General features: G+C 39.1%; 1 protein-coding gene across 4 annotated transcripts in view; it reads right to left on the bottom strand.

Moving 5' to 3' along the window:
- Nucleotides 1–25362, bottom strand: part of LOC134813402 (serine-rich adhesin for platelets-like) — an 87503-nt gene that overhangs the window by 52911 nt on the left and 9230 nt on the right. For 2 of the 4 annotated variants that reach the window (XM_063821142.1, XM_063821144.1), the window contains exon 1: nt 2158–2300. In XM_063821142.1, coding sequence (XP_063677212.1) covers nt 2158–2289 — 132 coding nt within the window. In that variant the 5' untranslated portion in view covers nt 2290–2300. Of the gene's footprint in view, nt 1–2157; nt 2301–10542; nt 10596–10716; nt 10949–11129; nt 11314–11473; nt 11572–25362 lie in introns of those variants that run through there. The other 2 variants (XM_063821143.1, XM_063821141.1) reach the window with 2 other exon arrangements.

The raw sequence follows: 25362 nt of genomic DNA, 5'->3' as shown, positions 1-25362 counted from the left end.
TGGTTCTCCAATCTCCCTGCACAACTCACTAGTGACTAGACACATCATTAACGTATGTAAATACTAAATACTCAAATAGTCCCTGTACATATTTCTTCGGCCTCTAATTTTCAGAACCTCACCCAGAATCTCCGTTCAAAGCTACCTGTAGCGTCCGGATCATTGTAGTTTCTAGGTTCCATATCATTAACATGGCTCTGGGGTCTCTAGCAAATCAATGACAAAACATTCATCATGGTATTAAGCCAAGACACTTCGGCAGCTTCTCTATACACTCTATTATGTGTAAAAAGACTCATTTATAAGACTAGATATTCATTCTATAGCAGTGAACATTTTATCTACATTTTGCGATACAATTTCAATAAGCATGTCCGTGATTACTGATGATGGTGACAACTCAAAGCTCATTTGTATGTAATAGTGATAACTACTGAAAGTTATCACTCAACCTGATGCATAACATATAATGTCAGTTCTAACATTTCTTGTTAAAACTCTAGACTCAGCAGTCAGAATACTTGTCAAAAGTAAGTCAGGACAAATGGTCAAGTGATGGTCAGGAGTCTGAAAGTGAAACAGAGGGTTTAAGGTACAGATTAGCTCATGCTCAAGGGTGAGGAAGGTGAGGAGGGTGAGAAAGAGATTATCCCAGATGTGTTCACCGTTTCTACATACAGTACAAAAACCCCACAAGTATAGGACTAGGTAGATGATATTTTAAAACTCCCCAACTCCCCAACGGTTGAGTACTCCGAACAATGGACCCATTGATCTCCCTCGCGTCATCAACCTTCTCCTAATCAACCTTCACCTCAGTTAACATTTCACCCTTATTTTATAACAAAGATCTGCCGTGTGCTTTTACCAGCGACACGTCATGTGCCTCATACCTCCCAATCACCACTCACCTCACCCAACATGTCACCCTAATTTTATACCAACGATCTGCTGTAGTAGTTTTTAGTAGCGATATGCGGTTATGTTGGCACTATGCCAGGGGAGGGGTTAGTGTATGATGTGTCAGTGAAGTTGCTTCATAGAGCAGTGCACGACAATACCTCTACACACAACCCTACTAAAACAAGACATCTTCATGACCCGGTGCGACCACAACAGTTTCCCATGACAGGGGGTGAGAGAGGTGGCAGAGAGAGAGGGTAGTTGTTTTATATTCTTTGTTAAACAATACCACATCATGATATGGGTGTGATTTTACCAGATCGGTTACACACAACTCAAGATCGAGACTATATATTTGCATATGTGAACACCAATACACCGCATACGCCCAAATCTATTGCAGGCCCTTACCCTGAAAACATTATTACCAAGATCACCTGCCAAGACAGAACATTTGTGGGGTCAGGACAAAGACTAAACCCATGATATCACGTTTATCATTTGAGCCGACCTGATCCATTTTGACAAAAATGGATCAAATGGATTTTGTTCAACCCTTGATAAAGGGTTGAACAAAAATCAGACCTCAATGCATAGCGACCGTTCTCCCCTCTGTCGCTGCGGTTAGCTGCTTAATTTATGTATCAAAACGAACCGGTCACTTTGATTAACTTATTAAACGTCCAATCTTTCAAAATGGCAGTTTTACACCAAGACCAAGTTACAAGCCCTTCTTTGAGTGGTAATAGGGCGATAGTGGTAAATAATAAAGCGTGAAAATGATTACATAATCTTTCTATCGGTCTATTGTCTTACAACAAAACGTTATTTTATTGTTTCAGAAATTACTCTGTCAATATTAGATGGCAGCCGGAAAAATATTCCGACGCACAGCTGAAAGCGTAGTGGATCTCTGATAAGGGTACTTAAGATTAGTATTTTAGGGCTTACAGCGATTATCTTTTAATTATTTATTTATTTAAAAATTGTCCGATAAATCTAAGCAATTATAAGGATGCCAGTACGTGCCCGTCAAATAAACAGAGATGAGAGTACAGAAATAATGTAACTTTATATCTGATTGACATCGAGGAAAGACTCACCAATCTGTCCACGTTACAAATGGGCGCGAAATTTTTGACTTGTTAAATGCTACAGTCAAAGTTCAGCCGATAAAAAAACCTGAGCGGTTTTTCAGCGTCTCAAATTGAGATCATGCTTTTTCAAGACGGAGTGATAAAATCGCAGACGTACCTCAGCATCAACATGCGGACTATCATAGTCCGTATCCTGGAGTTCGTGTGTCGCTATAGCAACCATATCCAAGGGCATTTCGTCAGCATAATCATATTCTTCCTCCAGGTCTTCTTCTTCTAACTCAAACATCTCCTCAACTGTTCACTAAGGTTAGGGTAAGCTGCACTGTTCACTAAGGTTAGGGTAAGCTGTACGGCTTATAATATAACATGTCTCACGGGAATTAGGTAAATGATCTGTTTTCATCTTTAGTTCAGGCAAAATGTTAACTTGTAGCGCTGGGGATTGGCCCACACCCGATATCTTATCAGTTAAAATTATGAGAAAGTTTGATATTTTGAGTTGGCTGAAATCTGTATGACACAACATTAGATGTAGGCATTATCCGAAAATGGAGAGGGAGAAGGAGAGGGAGAGGGAGAGGGAGAGGGAGAGGGAGAGGGAGAGGGAGAGGGAGAGGGAGAGGGAGAGGGAGAGGGAGAGGGAGAGGGAGAGGGAGAGGGAGAGGGAGAGGGAGAGGGAGAGGGAGAGGGAGAGGGAGAGGGAGAGGGAGAGGGAGAGGGAGAGGGAGAGGGAGTGGGAGAGGGAGAGGGAGAGGGAGAGGGAGAGGGAGAGGGAGAGGGAGAGGGAGAGGGAGAGGGAGAGCCTGATCAGTTGATTTTGATCATTTAGATTCTGTCAATTCATAATAACTTTTAAAATATAGCAACACGTCTGATAAAATATCAGGGTCTTTGATATAATTGTGCCACACCTAAATTAAACGAGGTCGTATGTTTTGAAAACAAAGTTATCCGGTATAAAATAACCGTACCGGTGCAGTGGACAGAAATATCAGACTAACGGTTTGAGACCCCTCCATTAGTCTAAAACAGAGCAAAGTTACACCACGGCACGGTTTGGGATCTCATTAGTCTAAAACAGCAACAGTTGTACTACAAGAAACGCCATACATAACCCAAACGAACTAACTGAGATCTGGGGAAGCCAACTCTAAGCCAACTCTACAGTATACAACCAAGAAGTGGGTTGAACTAAAAGTTGAGCCCAGGGAGAACCTGTCAACACCTAACGATTATCGGAAATTAAGAAATAGTTTCATCCGCTCCTTCTTGCAACATGCCGTGCGGATGTCTTCGCAACACCAACTAGTTTAGTGAGAAATTCCACAGTCCGATGCAGGCATGTAATTTGAGTTATAAGTGATTTCCTTATGATTTCTGCCTTGTCGTAAGAGTATTAAGCCTTGTTAAAGTTTTGAAACTCTAGATTGTACTTGGAATGTCTACTCTGTACGGAATAATTAAGTATGTAAAGTATTCTCTCGACAGGATGAATATGCATTAATCTATGCACTTAACATGCTTCAGACAGGAAGGATAAAAATGTGCATGGGGACGGTTTTAAAGTTGCAACACCTTGAACGTAGAATTATGCTCACTAGAATAAACATGTTTCATTTTTAAAAAGGTACAAACAAACAGACGAGCTAACACACGTCACTACAAATATGTTTGGAACTTGCCGCCCGTTCTCAAATACAAACACCCAGCAGCAACACGCTTTAAATTTGTACTGTTGAAGCCATACATCTGATAAATAGCATTATCTAGTGTGTTTGTGGGAAAAACTAGGCGGTTTGGGTAATTGCAAATGTCATACGGCAATTTACAGATTAATTAGCTACACGGCTGCTAGTTCACGGGTATTTCATTTGTAACGGTGTGATAAGAGTTAAAACATTGTACGTTTATTTATCCAAGTATTGTTAAAGATTGCTCAGTGACCTATTTAGAGATTGTATTTAAAAATAAACTTTAAAAATGCTCGGTTATTTTTGCAATCATCTCCCACGCTCTCCTGTCCGAGTCAAGCCTTCTGTCCGCGCAGCACAGGTATAACAGTATTTATCAACTTTAAAAAGAGCACTACAATTTGCCCGGCTCCTAACCCGGGTAAACTTTGTGAGATTACAAGACCGCCACAACTTGGCGCCACCGCCGGTTGCTCCTAGACGAGGGGAAGAGTGAAATTGAAGAGTTAACGGCAGAGTGGCTAGATTGGGGGAGGCATTCTGGGATTTCTGAGCACCAAGTCAATCTTTATGTGATTCGTAGTCCTTCTGTTAACGAGCTATCTGACAATCTCTCATCACAATAACGCAGAACGCTATAACCACGCACCATGCTGTGTGTTTATCATGACACACCAGTCTTCTGAATGATGCAGTGAAACTTTTAAAACCTAGGACCGTACCAAGAACTCGCTAGCAAACACGACATTCACCGCCAAACACCACTCCAAATATACCAGACCATCACTCCGAGGTAACTTCTTCTTATAGTGCAGTAGAGTCCCGACCCTGGCTACAACAACTGTACAACATATCGTACATGTACGACATTTGCGACATTTCAGAACTCTAACCTTAAAACCCTGTTTAAAGTGGCAGGAGGAGGGATATTACATGAAGTGTCTGGTCCGGGTCTTATCGCCAGTAACAGTTAGTCTGCTGCCTTCTTCCACACTGTTAATCTACCTCTAATTCACGTTAATCTAACAATGATCTGGGAAATATGAGGTCCATGTTCAGGTTTGAGGAGCCAGGAGACTGGAGGATAGTGCTATTACTAGGATCTAATGTCAGACGTGCTCCTACTTCCACTATTGTTCCGGGTGGGAGATCAGACCCGCTCGGATTATTATATAAACTAGCCTGGTCCTTGGCGGGAACTCTAACCTGGTTTTGCACAGTAATCTGTGACTTGGGTTGGGCTTACTTTTATTGTATCGGTAACTGATATCGTACTTCTAGTATACTGGAAGTGCTGGAATATATAATTGCATTTTCAGATCTATAATGAAATAATTCAAGATAAGAGGCACTGTCTGTACCCTGGTTATGGAGCATGATTCAAGACAGCCGGGAACCGGGATAATTAACTTATACAGGTACTGGTACTGAAAGTAACAAGATGCAATACAGAGTACTGGTCTTTGCCGATGGCGCCATTAAGTCCCCTGGTTCTGTATAATTTAGCAAGATAGCCATTACAACTAGATTATATTCCTCAGAGATACACATCACGAGATATACAGGTGCCAGATACTGATAGCGCACGTTCATACATGAGATAAACATTCCCGTCATTCCAACATTCATATCGTATGGTAACTCTATTATATATATAATGTAAAGTTATGCATGACTAAGTGTCCCAGCAGCATGGCGGCCAGTAAGTGATAAGGGACGCCCCTGTCAATGCTCTTATCTCCACCCGGACACGAGTACCAGATAAGTTCATGAATCCTTACGCAGGAACTTCACAGGAACAGTAATAGTATAAGGGCAGACGTGATATTTACGTACCAATATCACGACTGGGAGGGAGGGAGGGAGGGGAGGTACCTAATACTGATAGTAATTATTTATACTTTACACTCTTCTAGTGTATATTAACTTTACATAATGTAACATAAATTAGCTTATGCTGTTAGGTCTAAATTAAATGCTCAAATTTGCAAGATTAACAATAATTATTGACATTCACCTCCCAACAATCCTCAGAACTTCTAAAACTGTTAAGTCTTGTACTCTAGCAGCCCAATTATTGTGGGAATCCCCCTGAGCTAACAACCCACCGTTAATTACCGTTTTACTAGGACTTAATTATCGTATTATCGGAGTCAATTATCTTGTTAACGAGCCGATTTGAAACCACACAAAACGGATCTATTGACAGAAAATCTAATTAAATCGCACAATCATTACTCTATACTCATGCTCTAGAGAGACAAGACCTACACTTTCAACTATTCTTAACATTTCGCAATTTTTAAGACAAAGACTTAACTGTGACACTTATCTATAAATATGTATAAATATCATATAAGGCCTACGTCCTTTGAAGAAATAAAGGTAGATCAAATAGATCCGACATTGAAGCTACTAATAAAGTAAAAGTGGATAAAATAAACTGGACAGTTAAAGTAAAACGGGTTTTAAAGCACTACGACCTGCATCGATAGAATATACATACAATATAGAAGCAAATACAAACAAATGTTCGTATTGACGGTTGACGCAGTTTGAATATTCCCAATTATAAAAGCAAATATAATTGGCCAGTTATTGCACAGAAATTCTCTGATTTTATCCGTGACTGGTTTTGAGTGGTGATAACTGCAGATCAGGTTGAACTAATTCAAATCATAATTCTCAATTAAACTGTAGAATATGGGATAATCAGTGCGTGTTCATTAAAGATTCCATTTAACTATGAAGATCTATTTAGGATTTTTGGAATCAATTATGAACATCGACATTCAGCATTACAGTGCAAAAGGAATGTTTAGTCTTGTGATCTGATAATGTTGTACCCTCGCACAAGTCTGGTTATCTCTTTTTAAATCAAAGTTCCCATCGAGATTTCTACTAAACTCCACGGGAAGAAATATGCGGGAAGAAATATGCTACAACACCGTTAAACTCAAAAGATGGCAATGGACATAGAAGTGTACTAACTTGGGAAGAGGAGTAAGAATTACACTTAAAGGTAACTTGGTGGTCCTTATTAAAGCATTAGGGCACAATGCTCGCTTTAAAGCACAATTAATACACAAAGCCTAGGTGCTTGCTTCAGGATAGCTTTAGGGTCGCTTGGGGTACATACACTTGTGGGAAACTTAGGCGACCCTTGAATGTGTTTTAAGCGCCCTTAAGCGACCATATAGACAGATTACCAGGTTGCCCACCTAAATGTTAAATTCTCCAACCATTTCAACCCCTGCCCTATGTCCATAAGATGCTTGATAAGGTTATGACGGATGCCACGTGAGTAGATAGCAGCTTCTTCACCGCTCCGGGAAATCGATATAAATCCGTAATAGTAGTAAAATTACTGGCTCCGGATTGGCAATGCTAAATTTATGTAATAAAAATGTAGCAAAATCGAATTATTCGGATACAATATACATAGCTACATTCACTTGAATGGACTTATATTCATGGACAAAGAACAGTTAGGAGGATTGAAAGGAGAACTGAAAATAATGTAGAGACTTAAAACCAACCAAAGCTGTCATTGATTTTTTTACGTGACTTGACTCTAATATTTTTTTGAAAATAAAATTTCAAAGAACTATCTGTTCGCCACGACTTCAGCTTGTAATACAGATAAGATCACCTCATTACTAACCAATGCTAATTAGAAAAGTTCGAGTAGGTTTTGTTTTGATTGGGCTCAGTGCCAGTTAAAAGAAACAAACAATTAGTACGTTAACTAAAGTATTAACCCTCAGACCACTACAAAGTACTTCAGTCATTACCTAACATGTTACTCTTGTAGCATGAACTTTATCTTCACATCTTTTCTCTTTTTCCAATCATACCAATTAAGGACTTAATGTAAAAGTTTGGAAAGAAAAGAGCAGATTTAGTATAACCACCCTGCAATCTCAACAACATGGTTAAAGCCCTCCACAACTCCTTAAAACCAGCATCATATTAACTCGTAGCTGTGCTAGTCTACCTTTAAATCTCGGACATCTGAGTTAACCGCTGCTCATAACCGTAACGGTCCTACCAGAAAGTAGGGTCTGACTCCGGGTATGGGGTATGACCAGCCACTATTCAATTTCGTGACACCAGTGACCCGTGCCATGCTGTATCACCCCCTAATTGTAATATAATTAGTTGGTGAATGAATGTTGGAAAACTTCTCGACTGGTGTTGAGACTTCCCTCATTCTGGGGGTGTGTCCAGGTGTGACGCATGTCACAGCAACACTTCCCATGCTCCATACTCTTTAGTTCCTTAGTTCCTTAGTCTCAAAACCATACCAATTCTTTCACTTCTTCTATTTTAAGTTCACGGTTGAAGCTGTGGAAGTACAGCTCATTATGTTTTTAATATGTTGGCTATACTTCTCCCAGTAAGAGGAAAAAGAGAACTTTCCATGTTTAGCACGGAAAGTGACAAGTTGACATGGATACAACTTGTCACCAGTCACGCCGGCTAAATGTTGGACAAATTGAAATAATTAGTCGCTGTTAAAACTAAAAAGACGGTCGCCGAAACTTGTTTTATTATTAGATTTCCGATCAAAATGGCAGCGATTTACAGGAAAATCGAGAAATCAGACAGTACAGATGAAAAGCAGGTCTAATAAACGAGATGTACGACCAGGCTTGCAGGTAGTGAGGCACAAGTGACATCTGGCCAGCAATTATCGTCATCTTAATGACTGCCTGTTTAATCATCAGCTCACCTGGGTTATCACGTGACTGTGAAGAATGTTTTGATTGGGTGAGCGTTAGTCACGTGGTGAGATACTCACTTGTGATTCGTTGAAGTTCCAAGTGAGGAATTGGGTGAACCAAAACACAGTCAACTGCGAAATATCAGAACAAACGCGTCTATGTCTAGCTCAATGTACACGATTGTACATTTTTAACATGATACCTATAAATATACTTCACCACAACATCGAGGCTATAAATTATAAAAGTTAAAATTGACTGTCAGTTGTGCCAAAATGACTCCTCATGCAATCAGAAGACAGCAACACCAGAACCAGCCAATAAGCGCTCAGAACAGAACCACGTGACGGCAGTTTTTACAGGCTGCTGAAAACTAAATTGGGTTTCCGTGCGAGTTTAGCTCATTCTGCATTTTGTTTGTCGTGTTGTCAGGCGTATCTGAGATTTGATTGGCTGGAGCACTGTAATTAACCATGTTAATTGGTTAATTGGTTAAGGAGTCGCACCGTCTTATCTAGATATTCACAGTGTGGATAATAATGAGCGGTAAATTAGTTGATTGTTCGGTGCAGTAATTAAGTACTCGAGCTTTTATCGTTATTGATGAATTATCGCATATATTATGATTAGTCTTAAGAAAGTTTATGAGTGCAAATTCACTCAAGTGTATCATTAATTATAAGTAATTTTATGTGGTTATTTCATGAGAATAATTAACTCAAATTTATGGAGCGTATGTAAGTTAAAATGTGGTACTATATATATATATTATGTACATAACTATAAGTTAAGCGGTAACGTATTAACATTACCAGACTCAGACAAAATCTTCAATATAGCACATTTAGTAATGATTTAACTGTTTAACATCGTTTAAGATTTATCTAGACTACTGAACTTATAGAAACTGGGAGATTATGAATAGAATGCTTAGTAAATTACTCAAACTAAAGCGATATTTTTATAATCTTCGCCTTTCCCCTAGCTTAGTAAGACAACTAAACACTCATTCTATCAGAACACCTTATAAAACGGGCTTTCCTTGACCTTCGGGTTTGTTTATAAAACTTCTCCTTTTCTATTTCTTTTACTTCTTTTAGTTTTACTCTATTACTTGGATGAGGAAGTCTGCAGATGACACACTGCAAAGTTTATTAAGTACAATATGCAGAGAGCACTAATCAGTTGAACCAGGTTGTAAGGTCATCAATCATCATGACCACATTTAGTAACAAGCTTGTGACTTTCAGGTCACGTGATGAAAACACCTTCAATCTCGTCGCTAAGCAATATCTTCCATAGGAACCCACGTGCCTTGTCATGTGATCACGTAAAACACCTAGCCAGTATTACATCCAATAACATCCAGTGCTCGCTAGCTTGCTGCAAGTCTACCTTCCCGTCCAATTAGAAGACAGGCGACGTGAAGTAAGTGGTGTTGCTAATTGAGTAGGTAAATTAAATGTTGTCTGTAACACTAACAAGTTAACAAGAGGGGAGAGGTCAGCACTGGTTTAATTCAGACAATTTAGATGTTAGTAAAAGAGAACCCAGCACAATAGCAGACAATTTAAGGTTTATTTGTCCGACGGGTAAAGAGCCCTAATGGATCTATTTGTCAAGAGCAGATCCCAGATGTGGGGGGCTTTACATTTCTTAAGAATTTACACACTCACAACATATTAATGACACTGTCTAATATAGTGATGTCATTTCTAGCACTCTGCACATTTTGAGAGGTCTGATTCCTCAATGTTTCAAAACTTGCACGTATGCTAGACAATGTGTACAATGTATTATAATTATTATTTTAGCGCACGATGTGACTGTGCAGAGCTACATGGGAATAACTATAACCCAAATTGCCTGTAGTATGTGTAATGACTGTACAGGTACGTTGTGAATATCATAAGTCTTACTATAATATAAGAGTCGTTTAGTCTGTAAATAAGTGTGCTGTCTGTAAATTAAGTGAACTGCTATTCAGTCATCAATCATGTGCTGAGTACTGAGCAGTGGGAGGTTCCCAAGTGCGTCATAATGTAGTCATAATGTAGTTTTAGGACAATGCCCAATGGACTACAACAGTACAACAGATGAGAAAGCGAAAATATCACTTACGGCACTGTCCAGCATAAAGTCAACATCTATCTCATACCCATCTGATGAAGATCCTGAAAATAATCTTATTAAAAATCTCAACCTCAAACATAATCGATAAATTTCCACTATAATTTGAGACCTCTAGACAGCTACAAAGCGACCTAAATTTTGACAAATTTACCACACATGTACCTTGGAAAGACACCCGATGAAGGGAAGGAGATACAATAGGACTCAATATTGGAGATACCATGGGAGAGGTAGATACGGATCTCTGAGACTCATTACTGAGCTGGCTAAGAATGTCAGGTATGTCAGGTGAGATGGGACTGTCGCTACGCAGAGATGACGCTGTGCTCCCGAGTCGGCTACTTTGCAGGGACAATCTCTTTATAGTTAGCTTCAATTGCCGTTTATTGCCCAGCTGAAATGATTTGGATACAGTTTAATATTTTAGAAATTAGAATGTTGTTGGTTCTAATTACCGATTTAAATGTATCACTTAGTGTGTGGCAGTAAATAGAACTGATAGAAGCATAAAAATCAAAAACCATGGGATGCTATTTTTTCAAATGTTCCTGGAGATCCACCTCCTAATAACTTACTAAATCCAACAACCGCCTCCGTGTGCATTCAGCACAAGGACTAAGAGTTTCATTCTCCAACTCTTTCAGAAAGCTGGTGAGCTGGTCAAGTGTGTCAGTGCTTTGTGAGGAGGAGTCTGACACACTCTTCCTCCGCAGTATTGAGGACAATACCATCTCTTCAGCATTGACTTAAACCATTGCCCTAAAAAATATAAGAGATAATGGAAGTTAAATGAACAGTAGGAACACAGTACAGACATTAAAAAGTCAGGGTGAAATATGCTAGGAATGTGAATTGTGAAGTTGAAAAAAAGGAATAGTAAAACTTTGACATGAATCTTATAAATCACGCTAATACCTACTTTATTACCCTGCAGGTGCTCTCCGTACCGCAAAAATAAGTCAGATCTTGGCTATCGTAATTACACTACTCAGTGTTATAACATACTACAGAATATTTCATCACACTAATCCGAGAAATGTTACAAGTTTATATTAATTGACAATTAGTTCCTGCAGATCTTGCAATAAAGCACCCCGTACTGTGACGTTTCTGCACAGAGGCACATATTAGGTGCGGTAAAAAAATCGAAATTATGCGGTACCGCACCCGACTATAAAGGTAAAATGTGCGGTAAGGTGCGGTAAATTTTTACCAATTATGCGGCAAATGTGCGACGATTTTTTGAAATTTGTGCGGGAATTGTGCGGTTTTCTTTTGCATTTTCTGAAGGACTTTGGAAATTCTAAACGTATAACCGCCGCTCTTATCAAAAATAGGTCTGTTTATGTGTTACTGAGGGTGTAGTTCTTTACTAAGACCATGATTGAACCTATATTGAGATTCAGTTATCTGAGAACAGTGACTTGATCTGGTAGAGATCAGGAGACAGTTATTTGAAGACGCCTCTTGATAGAGTCGATTAGATCCCATGCGTGATTGCAAATATGTGACACGCTTGTTGGCATTGATCGTCAGTACTTGTAAACCATTTGATCCAAGATCCATTAAGCCCACTATAAAGCCAACGCTACAACGAATAGAGCTCATTACCCGATAAAAAGGGCTGCAGGTATGATCGAAGTACGGTAACGACGAGGGTTCCATAACGGCCTGGGTCACGGTCCCGAAAGGGCCTGGGTAACGGTCCCGAAAGGGCCTGGGTAACGGTCCCGAAAGGGCCTGGGTCATGGTCCCGAAAGGGCCTGGGTCACGTGGTAACCGGGTCACGTGGCCCAGGCATGAGTTCCAAAAGGGCCTGGGTCACGGTCCCAAAAGGGCCTGGGTCACGTGGTAACTGGGTCACGTGGCCTAGGTATGAGTTCCAAAAGGGCCTGGGTCACGGTCCCGAAAGGGCCTGGGTCAGGGTCCCGAAAGGGCCTGGGTCACGTGGTAACTGGGTCACGTGGCCTAGGTATGAGTTCCAAAAGGGCCTTGGTCACGGTCCCGAAAGGGCCTGAGTCACGGTCCTAAAAGGGCCTGAGTCACGGTCCAAAAAGGGCCCGACTTTTAACATATTTTGGTTTTTACACTCGAAAATCTTAACGCGAAAATTTCAAAATTACGCGAAATTACGCGGAAAATGCTAATTATGCGGAAATATGCAGAAAATTACAAAATGTGCGGAAGTGTGCGGAAAACAATAAATTATGCGGAAATGTGCGGAAAACGGTTAATTGTGCGATCCCGCACCCATCGCACCTAATATGTGCCTCTGTTTCTGCACTAAAGCACAGTAAGCACCCATGCCAACATCAACACTGATAACATTGTTTGTATTGATAGTAATGCTAATGATCATATATATCGTGTAATTTCTTTAAAACATTCTGATATATTCTTGTTTAACTTAACGGTTAAGCAGATGCCTGAGTAAAAAGGGAAACATAAAAGTAATAATGTCCTTTGCCGAAATCATATTATGTCATTTTTCGAATATTATGTCTTTTTTCAAATCTTATTAAGATAAGCTTTGAAAACTCGTTATTAACTCGAGTCTTGAAACCCCGCCCGTGATCATATCGATCAATTTCTTTATATAGAGTGGGCCAAAAGTCAGTGGGCATACGTTGGCCTTAATATCTCAGTCACTGAGTGCCCAATTGAAATAATTCTTTCTGGTATGACTTACTTCCACCACTGGTTCGAGGAATTTGTCAAATCGAAAAATATTCGAGTTCATTTTTTTCAAATGAAGGTTCATTTTTAAATTTATTTGATAGTTTGGATAGTCGGATCGAGCTAAATTTTAATGAATTGTATTTGGCCATTCGAATTACGTTTGTCTTGAAATGACTGAGATATGAAGAATAACCAGTTTATTCATGTTACGTGTGATCAGGTGATTGGTTTACATAATCACGTGATTAGGTGACCCCGTTAACCACCCCATTAAACAATATGGGAATTGTTAAGGGTGCCCAATTAAGGTGTCGTGTCACAGTGTCACATAATCTCCCAGTCAATTTTGTTAACGAGATACAGAAAATGCTTGATAACTTCGTCATTTCTAATCCGTTTTGCCTCATGTTTTCAGATCATATGCAACATTTAATAATCTACCGTCTCTGAAAATATTAGGCGTTCAGCATGTTCAGAGAATACAATATAGGTGTTTTGATATTGGATATTGAATGGGCGTGGTCTAAAATATTCGAGTTTTCAAATTTTGACGACGGAATCCTCAAACCAGTAAGTACAGTACGCCATCTGCAAAGCAACAGCTCTCAAATATAAAACACGGCGGAGCTATTAAGGCCAACGAATGCCCACTGACTTTTGGCCCACCCTGCACATTCCTATAGAGTCCTCTTGAACTAAAAACTTAAGCAAACGGAAACATTTCAAGTTATTCTAGCAGTCTTTTCTATTGATAGCAAAAATTATATTCACATAGCGATTTGATATTATATATTACATATTTTCATCTAGAAGTGAAACAAATTATTTATTGTCATACGTTGTATGACCTCCCGCGCGGCTTCCCCTGTATCGTCGAAACTCTACAGTATAGTGAAGCGACCGTGGGGGTCACCACGTGATACAAATTATTTATATTATGGAGCTAGGGTGGGGACTAAATACACATGGTAAAAAATTTTCCATCCCATTACATAACGCTCTATAAATTTAATAAACGTAATTTGTTGTAATTAGTTTAAAACTTGGCCAGTTGTGAGTTGGTAATTTAGCTAGGCACAGGTCTTGAGGCACAAAATTGAAATTCCTTGGGCACAGTTGTGGCAACAATTTATTTGTGGCACACTTGAGCTTGGGGCATAGTCGGGCAAAAACAATTGGGGCACAGCTGGGGCACACTTGGGGCACAAAATGACTTGAAGCACAGTTCAGTGAAACAAATTTTTAGTGAACAGTGAAACAAATTTAAAATTTTATCCTTCATTTTACAATCATAATATAAAAAATATTTATAAGCCTCCGTTTTGAAAATTTAAAATTTTAATATATCCGCATTTCTATTTAAGATTCAATTTTATGTATAAATCAATAATTGGCCGCCAAAGTCGCGCATTCTTGAAAACAGGATTAACTCATGTTAGTACGACAAAGTAAATTTTAAAATAAATTACAATTATATACCTAAATCCAAAGCCAGTTTTGCAAAACTTATTATTAAATCATAATATATCGTCAATTCTAAATATTTACAATGCAATAGTTCATTAATTTATAAACAAGCGTACTCCAGCCCCAATACACGCATCAATTTTTATTGCTTATGCCATAATACAGCCATATGCAGCGCGGCCCAAGCCGCACACGCACGTATTATTTTTGATTTTATACTTTTCCTTTTTAATAAATATCGTGTCAATGTGTACGTCTAAAATGTTTATGTTTTGTGTAAACTGAATCCAATTGAGAGTGACAAGGATAAGGACCCAAGTGCATGTACGTCTTTTTCGGACCCCTGTGGACCACTTCTCTTGAAATTGCTCTACAACATTGAACATTTATATTTATATATTAATTGACCATTGTTAATGGTCTGGCCCGGCGCGCGCTACTTCGTAGCACTTCACACTTGCCGTCGGGCCATTTCGAGAAGAAAGCGGCGCGCGCTACTTCGAAGAAATTTAGACGAGTAACATCCGTCAATATATTAACAGTTATATAATATACTACGTCATTTGACAATTATTGTCATTATTCTAATCGTCTTGCTGAGGGGGATAGATGTGTGGCCAGCATGTTACCACAGATTGAGGATGATTGCGTTGGTGAGTATTGACCATGGTTATATTATTATTAAGCTGGAGGACCTTCTTGGAACATTAATTGAATTAATCTTATTTTATCCTTATATACCATGTATGATGATGAAAATCTTTTAAAAATAACTAGCTACAATGAGCATTTTAATAACAATAAATAGTAGAGATCAAAAACTTTAATTTCCAATAGAGAAATTTATAGAAACACACTTAACAAATTTTACCCTGCTAATAGCTATTTAAAAAAAAACATTAATAGTTTCGTATAAAAATTATGATCTAAACAATTACTACCCTTCAAAAATTGATAAAAATGTTTATGTAACAAAATATTTGACTTTACCAGTCTCTTGACGTTTCACAATGAAACTGAGGTTGAAGATGCAGTTTCACCTAACCACGTGCTTTCGCGCCACTGCGGGCGCGCTTGTTTCACAAGTCAAGAAACCGCCGTGAGGCGGGCGCGCGCTACTGCAAGCGCAAGGGCTCTGGATAGAGCAAGATGCAGTTACAAAAGGCCACTGGTTCTTAATGGTTACTGAAACAAACGTTATCCAAAATAAAAGTTTTAAAGCAGTCCATATCTGCTTTCCTGTGAACTGAACAGTTCAAATAGAAAAACTCATTCCCTTGTTATTACAACAATATTTAGTTTAAAGGTGATTGTTTTCAAATAAACATAGTCCAATAACTATGGAGGGTGAGAATCCCTGCCACGTTTTTGGTCAGTTTCGCCGGGGCTCGTGTCTTTCCTCGAGGGAGCATTAGTGTCTACAGAAGAACTGACAAATCCTAGCGAAGTCCAATCCAAACCACATCTTCCACCAAAGGTGGTGCTGGGTCAGCTGGTTACTGAACGGATTGGCCTGGAGAAAGGCATAGTCCTGTTATTCTCAAGTTAACCATAGAGGGGGTCAGGCGCTGTTCGCTCACGGCTGGTTCTTGGAGCCAACACCCTCAGCCCCACAGAAGTGGGAGCACTGTCGGTGGTGGCTCACCCAGATAACGGACAGTGTCTCTCCTTCTTTCTTCTTGGACTTGCATTGTTGCTGGTGAGTCAGCTGGCAACAGTGTACCATACTGACTGGATCAGATCACACCAGTCTCATTTCCAGGCGAACCCACCCCCACTCACTCACTCACTCACACGCCGCCCCCCGGGCCGCTCCAGCTAGTGGATATCTAGCAATTAGTTATTTTCCAGCTAGTGGATATCTAGCACTTACTCCTTTTCCAGCTAGTGGATAATCAGCACTCAGAAAAACTCCGGTAAACGGAAGCAACACAAACACACAAACAAAGAAAAGTCACGCGCGGCGCTAAATTTCAAATTAAACAAAAAAGGGTCTTCACAAAACACAAATTTGCTTGGTAGCTTCTTATTGTCAACATTATACCGCGCGCGCGTCGCAAAGACGCGCGCAAATAAAAGAAATCGTAGATTTGGGCAAGAGATACTAGATGCTCAGGTATGCCCGGTAGGTTCCTGTCTGCTCACTAGAAAAGACAGGGGGCAGCCTGTTCTAAAAGAGCGCCCGGGAGATCACCTAGGCATGGGTGGTGCTCTCCCGAGAACGAACATTATGACAGTTTTCCTTCGGGAAAACGTCGCTCACCAGGCTTTATCCTCCGGAGGGTAAGGAGCACTAGCCCATGCCAAGTGCCCGTACCCTGAGACACCTACAACTGGAGGGACCCCAATAGACGTTAGTCACCAGACGGACGTAGCCTTCCGAAAGGAAGGTAAAGTGGGTGCCCCAACCCAAAAAAAAAAGAAGAAAAAGTAGTCCAATAACATTATACTACACTTCAATATGCTTGGTATTTAATCCTTTATCATAATAGTAGCAAAATTAGCAAAATTAAATGCTATAATAAAGCCTTATCTTTTCGAAAGATTTATCTTCCGCTTAAGATTTAACCCCTCGCTTTCTACAATTTTAACACACACACTTATAAATATATCGTCCCTTGAACAGTTCAATATGATGGAGCCCTGCTCAGTTGCTAGATCGACTATGGGCCTACCGCTGTTGCACAGGGTGATGATTCGTTCCGCTTGACATTGTAGATTTATGTCCACAAGCTCACAACTTGATAGTAGGTGCAGTGCTGTTTGCTCATCCGAGCCACAGATGCACAGCGGAGAGGCCGCTGCTCTGTCAACTCTGAAGAGAAACGAGTTCAGTAGATTGTTCTTGTACATGAGACTCATAACCAATACTTCCACTTCGCGGCTCACTCCAAAGATTACCCTGGGGCAAAAGCTGCTAAGCCCAAATCAGAAGACCTCCCCGATGTTCTTGTTGAACTTGCCTCAAGAATAAAGAAGCATTGCCCTGGTACAGTTATTAATCAATGCTTGATCAACCGGTACAATGATGAGAGCAGCTTTCTCCCCAAACACTCGGACAACGAGAACTCGCTTGTGCATGACAGTTCGATTTTCACAGTATCCTTAGGAAGCCAGTGCTCGGTTAAGTTCTCAATGAAAGGCTCAACAAATGGGGAAGTCATTGAGACGATAGAGGGACGCAGTCTTTATATCATGAGCAAGCAGTCCCAGTTCCTCTGGGACCACAGAATAGATAAGAGCACTGAGAAGAGGGACATAAGATTCAGTATAACGTTCCGTTATGTTAGCAACAGCACCAATGCAACATTGATTATTGGTGACTCAAACACCCGGTTCCTCCGGTTTGGTGCAGGGAAAGGGACATTTGGTCACAAACTGCCTGGAAAAAGAGTTGAATGTTTCACAATAGATCAGTTAGACCCTGCTATTTGTGTAGGATACAAGAACGTTGTAGTACACTGTGGTGTAAATAATATTAAAAGGGGAGGGGGTGATGTTAAACATTGGGCTGATGAGCTGACGAAGAAGCTCAAGAATATTTGTGATTTGTGTCCATATTCTAAAGTTATAGTCTCACCCATCCTACCAACTAGGTCCTCCTGGCTGAATGACAGAGCCATGGAATTTAATAGTTTATTATTTGGTTACTGTAATACTAACACTAGGATAGGAACTTTAGATTTTGATAGTTTTGTCGATGAAGAGGGTCTACTGAACAAGCAGTTCTGTAGATACAAGAAGCCGGATGACCCAATCCACCTTGGATCAAACGGTATCTTTAAACTCTCCCGGGCAATTGCCCATAAGATCCTAGGTAGCCCCGTTGATGGGAGGTTGTTCAGTGCTGTTGCCAAGGCCCAAAATAGATTTTCCCCACGTCCCCGTAGATCTGTACTTCAGTCATGATAGTCAAACTAATATGCGAAATTTGCTGCTGCTGCAATAGACCTGTGCGTGCTGGACATCCATTCATAATTTGTCAAATGTGTGACAAAATAATGCACTAGAAATGCAAAACTGATGATAACATAGTCAAATTTCGAGATGGAACATACTGCAAAATATGCACTGATGCCAATGATATTGTTCGGTACAACCCTTTCTACCAAGCTCCCCACTTTGCAAACAATGGCCTCATTGATGATGAACCAGTCAATTATATAGAATCTATCTACAATAGCTCAAAGGTTCTTGAAAATTGCAAAACATTCTCCATAAAAGAGTTGAATGCCACCATCCTACCTAAAAATTCAGTTAAATATTTGTCCAAATTATTTCTTAATATTGATGGAAATGCATCCAACTTTGACAACTTTGCAGTTGAGCTGTCTTGTATCGACCACAAATTCTCTGTTATCGGCCTTGCAGAAACAAACACCAATCCCGAAAATGGAGCCCTGTATCAGCTTAACGGATACTCCTCCTGTTACCAATCACGTTACTTTTGTCAAAAGAAAAACCAGTTCAAGAGTAAAGGGTCAGGAGTGTGTCTTTACCTGCACGATTCCCTTAACTTTAACAAGATTACTGGCTTATCTCTCTGTAATGAACACATAGAATCACTATTTGTATCTATCACTAGCTTGCAAGACCCAACTGTTGTAGGGGTTATCTACCGTCCCCCGAACGCATCACTTGAACTGTTCAACGAAGCATATGAACGTATTCTCTCAAAATTGAATGGCAAAAAAGTATACATTCTTGGTGATTTCAATGTCAACATTTTGAAAGACCCATCTCCATCAGAAGACAAATTCCAAGAAATAATATTCAACAACGGCTTCACACCAACCATATCAGTACCAACACACCAAATGCCTGGCTGTTCCAGGACTTGTATTGACAATATCCACACCAATGTAGTAGACCAATCCCTTATTTCTGGTGTGATATCTGATAATATCTCCCACCATCACCCTGTATTCACTCTTGTTGAGCTTCCCCCTAAGTATAATAGCCTCAGGCACACTTACTGATCGTATATCCCACCACTCACCAGTTTTTCAAATATTCGAAAAGAGTATAGGATCCACTAAGAGTAACCTAAAATATAAACAATATTACGACTACTGTAAGTCTAATGTTACCTCTTTTGTAAAGGACTTGGAACATGAATTAGAGAATAAAGTAATTGACAACTTCACGGTATTTCATGATGTTTTCAAAAGTAGTATCGATAAAACGTGTAAGTTGGCAACCCCTAAGTCTTCCAAAAGAACTACACAAAATAACCCATGGATCACACCTGGGCTTATAGCCAAAATCAAGCATCAGCACCAACTCTATGACAATTGGGCTAAAGTTAGAAAGATAAAATGTAAACTCGGTGAAACTGATTATAAAGGTGGAACATGTCAATGCTTGAAATGTTGTGAAAAACGTTCTAGATACAAAACTTATAAAGATTATAGAAGGATGGTTAAAAAAGATCGCAAAGATGTTCAAACTAAGTATTTCATGGGAAAATTTGCAGACACAAACGGTAATAGTAAAAAGACATGGGAACTGATTAATCAAATACGGGGCAAACAGAAACGGCAAATAAAACCACTGTTTACTATAAACAATGAGAAGATAACCAATCGTAGAGTAATAGCCAATGAATTTAATAAGTATTTTGTCTCTCTAGCGTCTAATTTAAACGGGGCATATAATGAAATTGGAGAACTAACTATTAACAATCTTCCTAGTTTTTATGACTACCTGCCTAGAGCAAACACGTCCAGTATTTTCATTAATGACTGTACAGCTGACGAGGTTAGAATGATTATATCTGAACTGAAGAATGGGAAGTCATCCGACATCCCAATACATGTAGTTAAAGAATCGTCTAAAGTGATCTGTCCTATACTATCTTTATTATACAGTGAATGCATGAGGAATGGAGTATTCCCAGATGATTTAAAGACTGGGAGAATCAGTCCGATCTATAAGAAGGATAATGAGGAATTGCTGGAAAACTATAGGCCAGTATCAACCTTAGCTGTTTTTGGTAAGATATTTGAAAAAATTATTTACAACAGACTGTATAGCTTCTTTCAGTCCCAGAAAATGATTTACGAGAACCAGTACGGATTTAGAAAAAATCACTCCACAAGCCATGCCCTCAACTCCTCAGTGAATTACATAGAATCCTTACTTAATAAACTAGACAACTATGGAATACGTGGAAACGCCAATAGACTCATCGCTAGTTATCTCTCTAATAGATATCAATATGTCTCTGTACTGGGCGAAGAGTCTGACAAGCTGCCTGTTCTCTTTGGAGTTCCCCAAGGCTCTTGTCTCGGACCCTTGCTATTTATAATATATGTTAACGACTTATTTAGAACAACGGATCTGGGCAAGTTCATACTATTTGCAGATGACACAAACATATTCGTAGTAGATGAATGTAGAAAAAAACTGTATGAAAGAGCAAACGAAATTCTCCGTTTGTTACACCAGTACATGAAATGCAATCTATTACATATAAATATAAAGAAATGCTGCTACATTCACTTCAATCCGTCACGTACAGCTACTGATAATGAGGCAGATAACGAATCAGAATATATACTAACTCTGAATAATACGGTAATAAAGCAAGTTAAAGAGACCAAGTTTTTAGGTGTTATTATTGACGAAAAGCTAAAATGGGATGTTCAAATAAGAGCCCTCAACTCGAAACTTAGGTGTGAGATCGGAAGACTCAGTAGAATACGACACGTTATCCCGAAAAAACACCATAAAGAATTGTACCACACGTTATTTGAGTCACACCTAAGATTTGGAATATCGGTATGGGGTGGGTCGAGTAATAATATGCTTCAACCTATCTTCATCACTCAGAAAAAATGTATCAGAATACTATTTGGTGACCTTGAAGCATATCTAGATAAATTTAGAACATGTGCCAGAACACGTTGTATAGATGAACAAATCCTAGGAAGGGAATTCTTTGAAAAAGAGCATACAAAGCCGTTGTTTAACAAGAACGGCCTTCTTACCGTCCACAACCTGTACAAATACACATGTCTATTAGAACTGTTCAAAATTGTCAGATTAGAATCTCCAATCTCACTCCTATCTTTACTCCACAGATCACCATCACAAAGACGTTCAGACCAGTTCATCACCCCAAACCCATCCTCCTCTTTCATTTATCAATCAACAAAAATGTGGAACGACTGTCGAAAAATTGACAGTTTGATAAGCTTTACTAAGTCAACGAACTTAGTTAAAGTAACACTGAAGAGTGAGCTACTCAAGATACAGTCAAGGTACGAAGAATTAGAATGGACAGAATTAAACTTTGATAAGAATGAGCTTGTATTTTAAAACAGAGTCCTTTGACTTTATTATTTTGAAATTGAAGAATCGTCTGGCCACAACTCATTTCGTTCGCATTATAGATTCACATTCACTTTCATTCTCACTATCACGCACAGTACAGGGTCATACCTCAATACCAAATTATTATAGGGCACAAGAACAAATTTGTTTACAATTATCAAAATTTGTTGAGCCCAGCAGCTTACTTCCTTTCCTCTCTTCCCCCGTCGTCTGGAGCATGTGATTTTTGTTGATATCCGAGCTCTTGTTTTTATCTTTTGGTTAACTTTCTGTGATTGGACTCGGTATTTTCGTCCCCGCCGAGTGGGACGATGCTTGCTCGCCAGTTAAGCTATACTTTAGATGACACTAATTTCTACAAACCACAAAATATTAAATATAAAATGTGTCCAGTATGGCGCAAATGCATAATTTGATAATTTCTCGACGCCGTCGTCGGGGTGAGAGTTATCTGAACCAACTACATGCCCCTACGATTGCGTCACCACTGGTGAGCAAGCATTTGTTTGTTGTTTAGTTGTGTTGAAAGGGAACATTACTTGATTAATTCATCCATTCGGATTTTAATAACGATGAGCTATGATATACCGTTCATCTTAGACTATTGGATCAATCTTATTATATGATTAGATTTTATAAACGAACTTGGCACACAAAAGATTATAATGCGGAGGTTGGCTGGCTCTTCTATAATAAATACGACACTTCAATTTACAGAATGCTTGCTAGAGGTAAGACAAAATATTATCAGACTATACATGCAGCATGAGTAACTGGTGGATAAGCCTTCGGTAAAAACGGATCCGGAAAAGTCAATGCGGCACTCGGGTCCTTGGTATTGTCGTTGGTATATTGTCCATTATCTACGTTCTGCTTTCGTAGTTTAAACAATAGTGAGTTCTAAATATACAGCTTTAAACCGATTAAGTATGAATGAATGAAATACCTGACAATCCGCACTCTAATAATCCAAAAGCATGAGTAACTCGTAGTGATGTATGATTTTTAGAAACTTTAAATTAATTTTGGCGCTCACAGGTCCTCATGAATATGTGATTGCTGCATAAGGTTCTGTAAATGCGCAGGGCACCTTCAAGCTTAAATTATTCACCTTACTGAGGCAGTCAACCAACGCGTGGCTTTATTTTTATGATATGATATGTTTTGATTGTTATTAATAAATACCAAAATTTAAATTTGTTTTCCTAAAAATTTGTTTTCCTAACTCTGTGCCTAAACCTGATTCACCAGACAAAATTACCATACACTACGACTATAGTAATGCTAACCTAGAGAAGCTCTGTCTTGAAATAGAAAACGATATAGATAGGTTCCAGCACAGCTGTGACACATTTGACTCTTTCATGCAGTTATTTCAAGAAAAGATAGATTTGTCTTGCAAACTTCTTACTCCTAGAACCACTAAACGCAACAGCATAACTAACCCTTGGATTACCCAGGGGCTAATTAATTCCATAGACAAGAAAGCTAGGTTGTATTTCGAATGGAAGAAGACTTGTACATTAAAACTACCTGACGGGGATCAAAACAAGCACATCTGCTACAAGGAATTCGACAAGTTTCTCAAAAACTCAATAAATATGGCAAAAGCTATGTGCTATACTAGAAAATTCGAGAAGTACAGCATGAACTCAAAAAAGACCTGGGAAGTTATCAATGAACTCCGTGGTAAGAATATGTCTAGATGTAAGGACGATTTTGTCATAGATGGCCAGAGAATTACTTGCAGACGAATAATTGCTAACAAATTTTGTGAATACTTTACATCTCTTGCAAGCAATCTCAATAGAAATGTATTGTCGAACAATAGTATTTCTCTGGAACCAGTAGAATCATTTGCTCAATTCATGTCTAATTCAGTGTCTGACTCCATATACCTAGAAGAAACTAATGAAGATGAGATTATCGAGGTCATCAGAGATTTTCAAAATGGCAAGGCAAGTGACATTCCTATAATCGTTGTAAAAAATTCGGCAAAGCTCATCGCTGGTACCTTGGCTAGGCTTTACAACATATGTATAAAAAGTGGAACATTCCCAAGTATTTTTAAAACTGGTAAAGTTATTCCTATTTACAAGAAAGACAATAAGGAATGTATTGAAAATTATCGGCCTGTATCAATATTACCTTTATTTGGAAAAATTTTCGAGAAGGTCATTTACAAACGGCTCTATAATTTCTTCACATCTAAAGGTGTACTAACAGACTCGCAGTTTGGATTTAGAAAAGGCCATTCTACCGCCCATGCTCTACACAAATCTATAGACTCTGTTACAAAGTCCCTGGCTAGCAATAATCATGTCCTAGGCATATTCATTGACTTGAGCAAAGCCTTTGACACCCTTGATCACAATATTCTTCTAAGCAAGCTAAATTCCTATGGTATTAGGGGCACAGCACTAACTTTACTAAAAAGCTACTTGACTAACAGAAAGCAGTATGTGATGTATAACGATGTACCATCAGAAACAATGGATGTGGAATTCGGGGTTCCTCAAGGGTCAATTCTAGGGCCATTACTCTTCCTACTGTATATGAACGATATAGTAAACTGTTTTTCAGACAGTGAAGTGAAATTTGTACTTTATGCTGATGACACTAATATCTTCATATCAGGACCGTCTAGAGAAGCAACATACAAAAAAGCCAACTTAGTGCTTAAACATGTCTCGATTTATATGAAATGTAATCTACTTCATATCAACATGTCAAAATGCTGCTACATCCATTTTAAACCTGCCTCTGAATATGATGACACTTGTGCACGGACTAGACCATTTGCTACCCTGCTAGATGAATCTAGATCAATATTCATCAATGGTAAGGTTATCACTAAAGTCAAGGATACCAAATTCTTAGGTGTTGTTATAGATAGTAAGCTAAACTGGTCTGCCCACATGCACTACATCCGTAAAAAACTGAGGTCCATGACTGGTGCAATCTGTAGAATTCGGCACTCGATACCTGCTGAACTATATTTAAAAATATATAATGCTCTATTTGAATCACATCTAAGTTATGGTATAAGTGTTTGGGGAGTTGTCCTCAAAGAACGGTCAAATGATAGTCTTTTTATCACACAGAAGCACTGTATAAGAATCCTTTTTGGTGATCTCGACGCATATCTAGATAAACAATCAACATGTGCAAGAACTAGACCATATGGCATGCAAATACTAGGCCATAAACATTTTGAAAAGGAGCATACGAAACCCATTTTTAATAGGTTAAAAATTCTTACGGCTCAAAACTTGTACAAATATCACTGTATTTTAGAATTCTCTAAGATTATCAAGTACCACT

Source organism: Bolinopsis microptera, chromosome 3 (assembly GCF_026151205.1).
Source record: "Bolinopsis microptera isolate Bmic1 chromosome 3, MBARI_Bmic_1.0, whole genome shotgun sequence".
Classification (NCBI taxonomy): Eukaryota; Metazoa; Ctenophora; class Tentaculata; order Lobata; family Bolinopsidae; genus Bolinopsis; species Bolinopsis microptera.
This window is presented reverse-complemented; position numbering and strand designations above follow the sequence as displayed.